This window comes from Candoia aspera, chromosome 2, assembly GCF_035149785.1.
Source record: "Candoia aspera isolate rCanAsp1 chromosome 2, rCanAsp1.hap2, whole genome shotgun sequence".
Classification (NCBI taxonomy): Eukaryota; Metazoa; Chordata; class Lepidosauria; order Squamata; family Boidae; genus Candoia; species Candoia aspera.
In genome coordinates, this window is record NC_086154.1 from 166,613,548 (window position 1) to 166,629,365 (window position 15,818).

General features: G+C 34.8%; 2 protein-coding genes across 4 annotated transcripts in view; one reads left to right on the top strand and one right to left on the bottom strand.

Annotated features, from left to right (window-relative positions):
* GTF2E2 (general transcription factor IIE subunit 2) overlaps window positions 1–15,818 on the bottom strand; it is a 47,281-nt gene that overhangs the window by 24,119 nt on the left and 7,344 nt on the right. For all 3 annotated transcript variants that reach the window (XM_063294768.1, XM_063294769.1, XM_063294770.1), the window contains exons 2-4: window positions 14,722–14,888; window positions 1,484–1,575; window positions 389–496 (exon numbers count right to left, since the gene is read on the bottom strand). In XM_063294768.1, the coding sequence (XP_063150838.1) occupies window positions 389–496; window positions 1,484–1,575; window positions 14,722–14,884 (363 nt within the window). In that variant the 5' untranslated portion in view covers window positions 14,885–14,888. The remainder of the gene's footprint in view (window positions 1–388; window positions 497–1,483; window positions 1,576–14,721; window positions 14,889–15,818) is intronic.
* Window positions 2,746–8,596, top strand: SMIM18 (small integral membrane protein 18). Its single transcript, XM_063296681.1, has 2 exons — window positions 2,746–2,806; window positions 7,996–8,596. Exon 2 carries the CDS (start codon window positions 8,023–8,025, stop codon window positions 8,314–8,316), a length of 294 nt encoding a protein of 97 aa, XP_063152751.1. The 5' UTR covers window positions 2,746–2,806; window positions 7,996–8,022; the 3' UTR covers window positions 8,317–8,596.

The window sequence follows — 15,818 nt, forward strand, 5'->3', positions numbered from 1 at the left end:
GTATATATATGCATATATAGTTATCTTCACAGCTATTTGTTTATACACTTTCAACATTAAAACTAATTCATATATAATACTACACAAATGAAAGATTATGAAACTTCTATTCCTTCACAAATCTTTTACATATTTTTTTCACATAATTCATTTACATTACATATACTTAGAAAACAAACATTTAGGGCAAAGTAATCTTTAATGTTAAATAATATATAGAAATTGTATAACCAGAAGGCAATAAACTTGTATTTGACACATCTGCCTTCACTGACAGTTTGGGACATGAGAGTTGATAACAGTTTATTATTAAATTATTATTTAAATTATTTATTATTTCATCACCATATTTATTTAAACTAGCACTCTGAACAGCTGCTTTTATTACCTCACTCATTAACCACTGTTTCTGCTTCAGTCCAATATCTAGGTGCTGTGTTTCATCTAATATTTCTTCCAGAGTTAATGGGTGGGTGTCACCACGTTGATGTCGTGTCTAGACAAAAAAAATAGTAATTGTGACCTTATTATCTTTCAAAACTATAACATTAAGGATAAACTAACTATGTGCTGAAGCTGACAAAATATATGCAAAATTAATTTTGCTTAAATAGGTGATAATGCACCTTAACAGCTTCAATTTTCAGTTTACTTTTCTCTTCTTCTTCCTGTGCTGATTTTTTGATATTAACAATAATACTGAGAATGATGTGGGCCACCAGCAATGCCAAGTATTATAAATAATTACAATAGTATTACAGGAACATTATATTAGACTTACTAGACAGAAGACCAAAAATCAGAAGAATTCAAAAGGACCTTATCACAAGTGGCTTTTATCCCAACAAACTTGCACTGTGATGTTTTCACTCTATGTAAAGTAGAAAGCCTTTTTGGCACAAATGAGTTTGAGTAATACTACTGAACCACATTTTTGGATAAGAAGTCTATTCAATTTGAGTTGTGATGTCATCATGCCATACAATTCAGACTTGGCTTTCTTTCTACAGTTTGCAGGACTGCATCATCTGACATAGGCCTCTTTTTTTTGACACTGAATTTGAAGTGAAGTTCATGAATAAATGGGGATTAACTAAGTAATTATTAGCATAAAATAATGCCAACCCATAAGTACAGTATTGCATTTATATGCTATATATAAAGAGACCGAAGAGGAACTGTATTCTAAGTGCTGTGATTATTTAAAAATGAACCACTATCATAGTTAATCATAAATATTAAATGTAAGAGAAAAAAATTATTCTAAGAAAAATATTAAATCCCAGTCTCAGTGATCATTGGTTTGACCGAACAATAATTCAGCTGGGAGAACAATATACTGTCCCAACTAGCAAACACAGGCCTGAAATATTTTTTGCACCTTTTTATTTTTTGTGTCATGACACAATATTTAAATATTGTTGCTGAAATAATGTAACCATAAAAGGTGCACATAGTAAACACGGTAACTAAATGACTATACCTTCATATAATTCACTATCTTTGCAAGAACTCCAAACTTGTAGCCAGAGCCCCCAGAAAGAGCTTTCAAATTAAAAGATCCATTGCTGTGGTCTGTAAAAGAAAAAAAAATTATACAGATTTTCATTCTGTAGGTCAGGCATAATGAAATATATCCTTTTGTTACCAAACCCATGAAAACATTGGCTAGTAATACTTTATTGGGCTATTGCTTGAAACAAATGGGAAATTCACCATTTTGTTATGCATTTATTAGAACTTTATTGAATCCTAAAAATATTGGAGAAACCAGGATTTCTTAAAGTACAATTCACTTTCAGAGGAATAAATCTTCAGGTGAACAAATTGAATGTGCTACTCTGAAAAGAATACCTACTTAGAAATGTCCAATTATTGTTCACTATATTGCTATACATCCCTTAGGTCTGGACTTAAACCAAAGGAAAACTATTTATTTAAAAATGTATTAATGAACTTTAATCAAAACTAACGTGCCAAAAAATACTCTTAACTAAACATAATCACAAAAGATCTGACTCATACACAGACAGCTGAAAGTCTCAATAATAATCTTTTATTAAGATTTTTGCATACTGTATATTTTTCATGCTTGTTATTTTCCCAGCTATGCTGAGCTACTAAAAACAATTTATGAATTTAAAGAAATAAACAAATCTGAACACAATGTCTAAACATACTGTATTTGTTATTCATTTGATTAAGTGACAAACTATAATTATAGAAATAGGCTAGAAGATGATTGAAAATGGGAAAAGAAATCTTATGAAACCAATTCAGAAACCACCACTGCAATTTCACAGACTTCAATAGCTTGTATCATAAAGTGGGAGACAAAGAAGAATGGGAAGTCAAAAGGTATCTTTAAATATAAAATGTAGGAAAGTACGTATTCCCACATGCATGTGTGCAATTCTCCTCTATTAAGATCTTGACTGTACATAATGCATGTTTCACACCAGCTTAATCTTCTATTAGAAGAGAAAAGAAACCTGAAGATATTAACACAATAAATATCAAAGCAAAGTAAAAGCAAAAAAAGAGCACACTGTTTATAAATATACTTCATTGTTTAAATAAGCTTTTAAGGAGGTTAAGAAAGAAGGTAGAATGTGATTTGATATTTTATATATTTCAGATTTATGAATGATTTCCCTCTTGGGTAGGGGTCTGATGCAAATGAGCATAAAGGAAGCTGTCAGCTGCATTCTGCTTCAGCCAATAGTAGCAAAGCTCCATCTTAGCTGTACCAGAAGCTGTATTAAACAGCAGATCAGCACTGTTCCAGCATCTTTTTGGAAAAGAGGTATGTCTATATCTCTAAAAAAATTTACCGTCTTATAATTATTGTCTTATTTGCAAAAAATGAATACATCTCAGAAAATCAGAACAGGTAAGACCCCTTATTGATGTATTTTTAAATTATAGTTGCTTTTGATTCTGAAGCTTGTTAGTATGGTGGTTAAATGCAGAGGTGCTTGTCTTGTGCTAATAGAGAATCTTGCCATCTGTGCATTCATGAAGAATTGATGACCATCCATTTTAGAAAGAGACTAACACACCCAGTAATTGTGAACAAGATCTTTCTGAGGTTCTGTGTTTCTTAATAATTAATTTAATTTTGGGAGGTTAAATCTAATAAATAGGACTGAGTATTTTTAAGTGTTAGCATGATTTTAATTTTTCTCCAAATTTAAACACTCACTAAACTGCAAAACCAGTCTTGTTAACCAAGCCAGTAAACTGATCTCTTCATCTAGCTTTGCCATCTGGCAATTTTATAGATGAATCAGTAACTTGCTAACATGAACACAGCTTTAAAGAAATCAGTTGGGATTGTATCAGTTTAAGCAATAAATAATCTTCACCAAAATCAATTCCACGTGAATTAGCCACTGGAATTTACATATGTAAGTTATTACATATACAAGTAATTTGTTTTATATCAGCTGATGATAGGGCAATCTTATGTATTCAGATACAAGACACAAGTTTAGTGGGGCTTGCCCACAAAAGGATGGGTGTAGGATTGCAACCTAATTTACCAGAAGTTTCTGGATTTTATTCAAAGCTTTGTCCTAAGATTCCTAATGAGGATTATTTAAAATGACCCAGTGAACTTTGTAAATAGCATACTTTTATTCTTTATATGACCAAGTAAACTTTCATTGTTTAATAACCCAGGCAGTAAATAAATACATCTTTTATTTCAAAACATATGTTTAGCTAGCATTCAGTTGTATAGATATATACTGAAATTTATCACTCTGATAGAACAAGGTTTGTTTTGAAATTTTGAATGCCCCAGTACAAAAATTGCCATCATGGATATAGAAATATATATTATGAATCTAATTAGTATGGGATAGAAATCCATTTAGGGATTTTAGTAATTAGTTTTATAGTTAAATAAGCATAAGCAACTCTGAATACAAATTTGTTTGTTTGTTTGTTTCTCACATTTCTTCACTGCCTATCTCAGCAAGCAACTCTGGGCAGTTTACAATCAGATTAAAATAATAAAAGATTAAAATATCATAAAAATAGATTCACTATAAAAATAAAAATGTAAAATCCAAGATGGTGAAACAATCTCAAAAAAATTTCCCAGGGCCTCATCAAGGTGCCAACCAGCTCCATGATTGACCATATTAGTATGACATTCTATCATGTCTCATTGTCTTATCAAAAGGAGATTTAAAACAAAAACAAATAACGATCACTTGTCATGAGTAAGGATGGCGAGCAGGGGGCTCCCTTCCAGACTGTTAAGCGCATGCGTAGCACTGAGGAATTGGTGAGCCATTCCAAGAGGCACAGATTGGGACCGCCTTAACCTGCGGGGTTTATATGGCTGGGTTTTTCCCACGCTTGTTCAGTTTGTTAGGATTACTGTTATGTATTAGCAAATAAACATTAGAGAACAGTTCCCTGTCTCAGAGTGTTTCCTGGGAGTCAGGACATCACTCTTATGAAAAACTGACTGGTTATTTTGAAGACAGAAACCTGAAAATTCCTCCTCCCCAAATACTGTGTTCTAAAAATTCTGAAATGTCTTGCCTTTTCACTTTTGCACAGCTGTAGAGCTTAATATTGCAATTAACAGTATAATTACATTACCAATATATATCTGTGTCAAACAATTATACATTGTCAAAAACTAATGTACTTTACTTTTTCAACCCAAATTAAATTTCAATATTCAGGGATTTGTTTCCCAGAAAAACTTTAAATATTAACTATTCTCTTGTATCATGAGACAGACTGGTTTCTCTAATAATTTAGGCAAAAGATGCCTGAAGAAGACAGTTGTTGCCAAGAAAACAACATAGTTGTGGAAGTCAACTTGAAGGAGACCTTACCTTAGCTTACTCTATCTTTCTATATTCCCTGACCCAAATCCAACTTTAAATATATTCTAAATATTTTGATTCATATCAGTGTTTCCTCTAATAATAAATGCAAACTACATCTGGAATATATGCAGCTGTTCTGTCAATTCTGTGGCAAATTTACAAATTATTGTGGCTACACATGGCCTTTCAGTGCATACTACTACCACCAAAGAGGGACAGAACCAACTGTTTTTGTTGTTTATTCGTGCAGTCGCTTCCGACTCTTCGTAACTTCATGGACCAGCCCACGCCAGAGCTTCCTGTTGGTTGTCGCCACCCCCAACTCCCCCAAGGTCGAATCTGTCACCTCTAGAATATCATCCATCCACCTTGCCCTTGGTTGGCCCTTTTGCCCTCCACTCTCCCTAGCATCATCATCTTCTCCAGGATATCCTGTCTTCTCATGGTGTGGCCAAAGTACTTCAGTTTTGCCTTTAATATCATTCCCTCAAGTGAGCAGTCTGGCTTTACTTCCTGGAGGATGGACTGGTTTGATCTTCTTGCAGTCCAACGCACTCTCAGGATTTTCCTCCAACACCACAGTTCCAAAGCATCGACCTTCCTTCTCTCAGTCTTCCTTATGGTCCAGCTCTCACAGCCATATGTTACTACGGGGAACACCATTGCTTTAACCATGCGGACCTTTGTTGTCAGCGTGATGTCTCTGCTATTAACTATTTTATTGAGATTTGTCATTGCTCTCCTCCCAAGAATCAAATGTCTTCTGATTTCCTGGCTGCAGTCAGCATCTGCAGTAATCTTTGTGCCTAGATGTACAAAGTCTGTCACTGCCTCTACGTTTTCTCCCTCTATTTGCCAGTTATCAATCAAGCTGGTTGCCATAAACTTGGTTTTTTTGAGGTTTCGCTGCAAGCCAGCTTTTGCACTTTCTTCTTTCACCTTGATCATAAGGCTCCTCAGTTCCTCCTCGCTTTCAGCCATCAAAGTGGTATCATCTGCATATCTGAAATTGTTAATGTTTCTTCCAGCGATTTTAACCCCAGCCTTGGATTCCTCAAGCCCAGGACGTCGCATGATGTGTTCTGCGAACAAGTTGAATAGGTAGGGTGAGAGAAAACAACCCAGCTGAACTCCTTTCCCAATCTTAAACCAGTCCGTGGTTCCGTGGTCTGTTCTTACCATTGCTACTTGGTCGTTATACAGATTCCTCAGGAGGCAGACAAGATGACTTGGTATCCCCATACCGCCAAGAACTTGCCACAATTTATTAGGGAGTCACAAATAAATGCACATGCTACTCTGTCCTATATAAGAGTTTTATGTATCCTATACTGTATATCTAGAATAACAAGTCTTATGTCTTGTTTTAGGGTGATTCAAATATAATCTTCTTGTGGGCCTTTTTTCCCCTCTTTACTCCCCTCTTAAAATTTAAAATATAATGTAGATCTTCCTTTTAATAATCACCCAATGAGCTGCCATCACTGAGGATGAACTTGAACCTGGAACTCCCTGCTCCAAATCCAACACTTTAATCACTAGTCGATACTGGCTGGATTCCAAATTTTGAAGTGAGACCAGTATGTGAAGAAAATAGCTAGGAAAATTATTCCACACAGTTCTTTTCCCTGCTCTGCACTCGTCTGTGCTCATAGCTATAGAGGGAAATTGTTTCCCACAAACTAGGTTTTCTAGGAACTGAGTAGATAACTCTTTCCAGATCCAATTAAATTCTGCTTTCTCAATTTCAGAGATAGACTTTTTACCATATTACCTTTCCCATTTCTCTTTGAGGGAAGCACAGTATAATTCTGATTTAAATAATAGCTAGGAAGGCGGGGGGGGGGGGAATGATGTAATTCAGTATGAGTGATACTGATCTAATACTGCTGCTTTGTTCTAGCAATGAGTCTGTAAAAAGTTAAGTGCTGTAATTTAAGCTGAGGTGAGCAATTTATATGCATCCTCCCAGGCCCACGGCCTTTTATGTGACCTTTGTGGGTACCCACAACATCCCTGCCCTCTTCCCACTTGAATGTCCCTCCTGATATAACGATGTTGCCAGCACTGAATTGAAAGGCACTGTTTCTGCAAGCCCAGCAACACAGCATCCTCTCAGTACAGCAGCCTTACAGCATTGCTTAATGATCCAGTTACTGGCAAACAGAGACTTGCAGAAAAGCAGCACATTTAGCTTTATCAGTATCAAACACTTTGGCTTCATCAGTAAAGGTGAAATCAGAAATCAACAATTGCAGCACTGCAGCATTGGTGAGTCCATTTACATTAGCAAAGTCTTCAAATATATCTTCAAAAAACGTTTTTAAGATATAGTCCTATACTGTAGTTATTTCTCTGGGAGTAATTCCAATATATTCAATACATTTGTCTAATCATACACACAATTGTGCTGTGAGCTATAGACAAAGAACCACATTTTTAATTAGAACTGAACTGTAACTGATTATTCGGAATAACTCAGACTAGCATGCCAGTCAATTTACCAGTCAAACATTCCAAAATGAACGCAGGCAGTATCTTGAAGATTCTATTTTATTATGGTACCATTTGTAAAAAAGAACTGGAAGCAGAGATTGTTTATTATCTAGTTCTTCAGGCAAAAGTTTTTCTAATAGGTATCTACTGCAGCAGCATTACTTCCAACTTACTTGCTAAAGGGATCGGGAAACTGATGATGTTCTGTAAAGAACTGGCTTGCTGACCTTTTAGCACCACCATTTTTGGGCTTTCGTTTTGCTTTCTTAATTGCTGTATCCTATTTTGTTTATTCTTTGGGAAGACTGCACCACCAAAATTTGGCACCAAAATACAACTTTTTCCCTCTGAAAGGAAGAAGGTAAACTACTCTAATTTCCATCCTTAAAGCTGTAAAAAATCCCTGAAATCTAGCTAAAAAAACCAACCCTGCCCCTTCCAGTGATGTCATCGTCTTTCTGGTGGTATCACCTGAAAACCACCAGCGTGTTGGGGAAGGGAATTGTGGCCATTGACCCTGGGCAAGTTGTCTACTTGTGTTTTACAAAGAAGCATTCATGACAATTAGTCAACTAAAAATATGAGCTTTCAGTTTTAGTTTGTTGGTTGGAAAAAAAAAACTATATATTTTAATTTGTTACAGAGAGAGAAACCAGAGGAGTCTCCAACCATGGCAACTTTCAACAGTAGCCACTGGAATGAAACTACATCCCTCTACCACTATCTTGGCTTTCAAGTGCAGAAAATTTACCCTTTCCATGACAATTGGAACACTGCCTGTTTTATCATCCTGGTCATATTTATATTTACTGTAATATGTTTGGTGATACTAGCTTTTTTATATGAGCTGCTTGACTGTTGCTGCTGCGTTAAAAACAAAACCATGAAAGACTTAGAAAATGAACCCAATCCTGTTAGATCTATGATGAACAGCTTCAGAAAGCATGAAACGGAAGTGGTGTAGAGGTGGAATGATCTTCATCACCAGAATCAAACAGATGTTCAACATTATATTTGAAGCCTCTTGTATTTTAGGACCAAGCAATTCAGATCCTGTTTAGCCTTAAATATCACTATTAGCATTCCCTTTTTCTTTCTTTTTTTCTTTTTTTTTGCTGATGGATAGAAACCTGAAAAGGTCACAAAACACTTGCTAATGGATATGTCACTGTGTGGTGTGAAAAAGGAGGGTTGTTTTGTTTTATAATAAACTGCTGTTGACTAGTACTGATGAATTAAATAAATTTTTGTTCATCCAACAAATTCTTTCTGCTTTATTTAAAACGCAGCCAAAAATAAACTAAAACATATTAAGATACCACAGAATGTAAAAGTATCATTATTTGCTATGAAATCAATTTGATTATATTTTTAATGTATCAAAATAGTACTCTGATACTCCATTACCCCAAACAAGAGACTATGCCAACACAAAAGTTTCAGAATAATCTTTTATATATCTGTTAAATATTAGATATGTAAAAGATATGGATCATTATTAGTTGTACATCAAAATACTGTTCCTTGGTGCTTAGGTGGTCTCTAGTTTCTAAGCAATTATGTTCCCCATAGTTAATTATACAGTGACCATGTCAGCACTACACAAGTACTGATAAGCCAGCTAAGAAATAGGGCAAAGGAAATCTTTATGATTTATTACTCAGTTTATATCGTAATATTTAATACATTAAAAAACCCAGAGCAAATATGACAGCAACCCTGTTTCCTTATTTTGATTTAAAGGGAATATTAAAAACATGGGACTGCCATCAGAACAAGCACCAAGTCCTTCATGCCAAAAGCTGTGCTATCCAACACAACAAAGGTTTGTTATCATTTCAATGGGGCAGCAGTCTTTTCCTAATCTCAGTCAATACAATTAAGTCTAATCAAACCAGTTCACAATTGTAACTCCTTGACCACATTATTCTCCATCAAGTCTAGTGCTTACATTGCTTATTTTATCAGCCCTGAACAATAAGATCGTTAGCCTGAAGGTTAAAAAAGTGAAGGGGAAAGAAAGAGAGCACATTTATACAACAGGAAGTGACAGAACATTAAGGGTTGTTTTTATTATATAACAGTTATTTAATTTCTTTGTGCAACTGCAAAAATTAGCAGGACTTTTGACTCACTGCTCCTACATCAATTACGAAAGGCTCCATCAGAAATCCCAAGATCCATAACATCTCCCAGAAAAAAAAGGAAAGACATATGCCTGAAGATATTATCTCAGAAGTGGAAAGCTAGGTTAGTGTTAAAGGAACTTAAAAAAATATATACTAAAAATATAAAGTAATCACATTCAAATTACTTGACCATTCATTGCATAGCTAGAAAGACAGACCACCAAATAAATAAGTATGCACAACCTGTAAATACAGGTAGTCCTTGCTTAATGTCCAATCATTCAGTAACTCTTCAAAGTTATGACAGAGCTGAACAAGTGGTACTTAAAATGGGTCCTCGTAGTTGAAACCATTGCAGCATCCCCCCTTTTTTTTTGTTGCTCATTGTATTATAAAATGCAAGTAGTACTGTACATGGTATTATTTGGGTACAATGGTATTTATACAGTATTAACTAGAGATTATTATCACTATGATAATTTAGATAAAGTTTTAAATATAAGGAAGAAAAAGGTTACATCAATATTAACTGTGGTTTCTAAAATGTTAATGTTAATAGACATAAGATTTAGCCCAACCGACCTCACAGAGTTGTTGTTGCGGGGAAAATAAGAGGCAGGAGTATTAGATACGTTTGCCACCTTCAGTTATATTTTAAAAAGGTGGGATAAAAATATAATAATAATAATGTTTAAATTGTATATACAGAGCTGAGTGTATATTGATAAGCAGTTGCAAAGTGCATTAAATTATTATGTCATATAATAAGATTTCTATCTTAAGAAAAAGCTGCTCAAAAAAATAGAAAGGAGTCTGATTTTTTTTAAAATATTTTTATTACAGTTTTTAAATACAAAGATAAAACACTAATATGAACTACAAGGAATATAAAAAGTAAAGAAAAAGAAATAAAAAGAGATAGACAAAACAAAGTAAAAAAAAAGAAAAGGCCGTCGCAGCATCTCCATGATCATGTGAATGCGATTTGGGCACTTGGCAACCTGCTCGCAATTATGACATTGCAGCGTGCCACAGTCACGTGATCACCATTTGTGACCTTCACTGCCAGCTTCCTACAAGCAAAATCAATGGAGAAGCCGGCAGGAGGTTGCAAATGGCAATCATGTGACCACAGGATGCTCCAATCATGTGGGATTTGCCTAACGATGGCAGCTGAGACTGCCGGAACTGCTGTTGTATGTTGGCATGGTCATGTGATGTCACACCTTACGAACGCATCATTTAGTGATGGAGTTCTCAGTCCCAATTACCGTTGGTAAGCGAGGACTACCTGTATGTAAGTACTCAATACATTATTATGCAAGACCAAAGAAATATCCACAGCATTTTGGTACTATTGGTGCACTGCCTAAATGTTCAGAAAACACAGAAAAATATCATTTCTGCTCCATTTCTCTTATCAACAAGAAAAAGAAATAGAGAGACAAAACAATATCTTTCTTTCTCTACACACACACACACGTTGAAGATACTGGACTGAGTCTCGAGACATTTCTATTTTTAGTTAAAACCACCACAGAAGACCCCTGGATGGATCAGAGAAACAGGCCTTCAAGAAAGATATATTTCCCACACATTCCGCATTATAGGGTGATTCAAACACCTTTTTTCTTCATACCATAACAGTTTTTTACTGCTTTAAAGGAAACGTATAAGACATTAGACATGGGAGGGCAGGAGGATGGAAGATCACTTGGTTAAATACATACATAACTACATACCCATTATGCTACTTCTTTTCATAAGGGTAAGCAACATTAGACAGAGTACAGAAAGAAAAGAAAGTTAAGGAATGAATTAAAAAAAAACATAGGTAAAACTAGTTTATATTGACATCATTTATTGTATCTCTCCATACGTTATTATTCTTGTAAAACATATTTGCTTGCACAACAGACACATTGGTTCAAATTGCCTTTTGTTTTTTGAGCTTCACACATCTCTCTTTTTGAGGACCTCACCAACTGCATCCAACCACAACGTTTTTCATCTTCCACTCTCAACTCATTCAACTCGTTCTTCATATATTTGTTATTTCTTCTTCTTCTGTGACCAAACCACTTCAACATGCTTCTTTCATGGTTATTCAGTGCTATTCAATCCATATTAATCACCATCCATTCACTCTTAATGTTACCTTTTCATGTTTCTTCATGTTTGAACAAATACACTTAAATAATTCCTGTCCACTGAATTCAGCTTACTTTTGTTTCTTTAGCATATCCAACTCTCAAATTCCACATAACAAAGTGGAGGATGCATGCTCTTGTAAACAGCCATTTTTACTTCTTTTGTCAAACATTCACTCTTTTCAACAGAACACATATTGCCCATTACCTTTCTACAAACATTTATACATGTTAAAATTTCTCCATCCTTTAGTATACATTCTACCAATGTACACAAATCCATCAATTTGGTTTAGTTTTTTAACCTTTATGTATAAAATCCATATACCTCATTGCATCATACAATCTAGTGCTGGTTGTAAAGTATTCAGGATTTCAGCTAACAATACAGCATCATCGGGCTGCAAAAGTACATTAATGCTCATATATCCAATTAATATTCCTCTAAAGACCCTCAACAATTTCTTATATATTTATCCATAAATATATTAAGAAACCATGGGACAGCATGCATCCATGTTTTACTTTCTATTCAGTATGGAACCACTCACTAAGCTTTCCAAACCTGCTTTATTTTCATCATATACTGCTTACATTGCATTCAGCAACTACCTTTCAATTTTATTTTCATGCAAAATATTCCATAATGCAAGTCTATTCACATTATCACATGCATTTTCAAAATAGACAATCATATAGTAAACTTTCTTTTTTAAGTCATACATTCCTACTGAAAAGCAAAAATTTGATATAATACCCCTGCTCAATATAAAACTGCACTGCACTTCCCAAATTTTGTTAATTGTCACCTCTTGTACACTTTCAAGCAGAATTCTATAATTTTAGCACTAATTCTTGCTATTTTTTCTTTTGTCTATAGGAACAAATTAGCAGCATTCCTCAACTGTCAAGCACAGATGCAGTCTTTACATACGTATTCAACAAGTCCCACAGCTACTCCGTGAACAAACCACACCCATATTTTAACATTTCTTCAATTAGACTAACCACACTTGTAGCCTTACCATTTTTCAACATTCTTATGCATTTCTGACTTCATTTTCATTATCTTTTGTCTTGGATACTAATATGTACAGTATTCAAGAGCCAGTTTGGTCTAGTGGTTAAGGCAATGGGCTAGAAACCAGGGGATTGAGAGTTCTAGTCCTGCCTGAGGCATGAAAGCCAGCTAGGTGACCTGGGGCCAGTCACTCTCTCTCAGCCCAACTCACCCCACAGGGTTGTTGTTGTGAGGAAAATAGGAGGAGGAAGGAGTATTAGGTATCTTTGCTGCACTGAGTTATTCATAAAACTAATAAAGGCGGGATAGAAAATAAATTAATTCAGTTCAATTCCACACCTCATGGTATCACTTTTTTTTTAATTCATTCAATCATGTCTGATTCTCGGAGGCTGCCTGCACAAGTTCCTGCAGTTTTCTTGGCAAGATTTCAGATGTGGTTTGCCATTCCCTGCTTCCTGGAGCATAGAGTGAGTGACTGCCCCAAGGTCACCAGCTGGCTTTGTGCCCAAGGCAGGACTAGGACTCACAGTCTCCCAGTTTCTAGCCTGGTGCCTTAACCATTACACCAAACTGGCTCTCATATCACTATTATTCCCATGCAAATAATTTCTGGTATTCATTCATTTCAGTTTCATCCCAAATCATTTCCTCGTTTAATTTTTTAATCTCATTCGCTCTGCTGGAGGCTCCATATTTAGCCCTTTTCACCCATTTCCAAAATGTCTTATTTCTATAATCATTCTCTTACACGCATTTTTTTAATCCATAGCCTCTTTCACCATTCCACCAAGAATCCTTTTCCATACTTCCTATTAGCATAACTATACATTCTTTTGTGGCACTCTATACCATAATTCTTATTACTTTGTTCTAAGGAACTTCTACATGATTTTTCTTTATTACCACCTTCCATTCCTTCTATCTTTTTCATAGAGTATCATATTTTCTCTCCTGTAGATGTCCACCCTTGTTACTTTCACTTCTTTCCTTTTCTTCCAGGACACTTCTTTCCCAAGATCCACTCTTCAGTCTACCAGGAAACGCTCTAGTCAACATTCAGAACCACAAATCAACTTCGTATCCTTCACTCAGTCTCTCAATTTTCATCAGAAACATTCAAACCAATCATACTTTTAGACTTAGAATCCTTCCTTTGCCATATACAGCTAAATATTAATACATTTAGAACAAACATATGTTTTTAAAGCTGAAACTTACTAAACATTTATTTATTCTTGGGTCTCTGAACAGTCCAATCACTTTTTCTCTACTCTCTTATTTCCCATCCATCCATCCATGTCACCTAACAGAGTAATTTTTCTCCTGGATTCCTATGCAATGATGCACATTTTTTCCAAACTCATTTCTGGTTCTTTCATTAGCACTACACACTGGAGTGTAACATGCAACTAACACCAATTAATGGATTCCAAATTTCATTTGTATCCATAATCCAGATGACATTCATCCATATACTTTTGACATCTATTTTAGCTCTTTCATTCATGATTAAACTTATACCTTCATTTCACTGCATGTGTTCATCAGCTCTACTCTATAAAATCAGACTACCTTCATTCAGATTTATTATATCCTTCCTTTTTCTGTTTCACAAATACAAAACATGTCTATTTTTCTTTTATTCAATTTATTCATTAACTCATGCTCTTTACATTTACTTAGATTCCTAGCTGTAATCTTCCAAATACCATACTTTCCAACAGATGACATAGATATTGATCTTCATCACCCCTCATGGCCAATTAAGACTTTCACATAATGCTTTTTGGTAAGATAAAGGAGTAGACTAGGTTACCAGCCATAGTCACAGTCATGCTACACACAGCATTCCTTGCTAATGGAGCAATGCTGATCAGTTTTCACATATACTTTGGTCAGCATGCCACAACCAAAACCAGTTTTAGGCTAATATGTTCACCCTATTCTATGCCAGCTATCTAGAGACAGTCTTGCAAGTCAACATACCACTGCTTGCACCCTATGAACCAAGAGGTACATGCATCAACTGCTTATCTCAACATTCCCTCTTCCCCCTGCATACTAACCTGCATTTGGTTTTGAGCTTGATGAACCACCCTGTTCTACTTTAGCTTTCTTCTTTTTAGAAGATGAGGAATCAGAAGAAGGTGCTGGACGTTTCTCTACAGCAGGAGTACACAGTGCTCGTTTCTTGAAAAGTTCTCGTTCTCGTAACAAGTTTGGATCCATAATTCTGTCAAGGAAAAAATATGGCATATAAATATTAACAAACCAAAATCATTCTTAATTTAATATTGTAGGTTTAAAGCTCAAAACAAAACTTGTTTTATTTTTAGATCTTGACAACCTATGCTTGCAAAAAAGGTAACTGAATGTGCCAAAGAGGTTTTGTAGCATTCGCCAAATGTAATTGCACATATTTATCAAGAAACTCAACTTGGTACTAACCAGAAGTTCTGGAGTCTGTCTCACATTACTTTGCTTTATTGCCCTTTCTGGCTAGAGTTGATAGGCATCAAAATATCCAAAAGTCATTAGATATTTTAAAACTTCTCTCATTATCTCTGAACAATAGGGTAGGAATTTCTAAGAAGCCAAAGTGAAATTTTTAAAAAATAGCTATTCCTATTAAGAATAAAACAAAATGATCAAGCTCTGGAATCAAACAAGGAACTGGATAGGATAGCAGGAAAGGGATTTTATTTATATTAATTAATTATAAAAGCAGCTATATATATTATAAAAGCAGCTATATATAATTTATATTAATTAATTATAAAAGCACCAAAGTACCCGGATGCCTCTTTTTAAAAAGCAAGATACCAAATAGAATATAGATAACATTTACATGCTGCTTTACTTCATAATCTCTAATCAACATGGCTACACTAATTGGGGACAATGAGAATTGCAAACCTATACGTATGGTGGGCACATGCTTCTACTAAGCTATTTTTATTTATTTATATTTCAAATTTCATCACCGCCCATCTTTCAGAAAGATGATATAAAATTATACTAAATAAAGTAAATAAATAAATGTTTAACCAATTGTGCTTAGTGTTAACTCTTTTTCAGAGAAACATCAACTTCAAATTTTTGCTTATGACTATAACTTTGTCTGTAAACAGTACATTATGTTCATTTTCATCACATATAATAA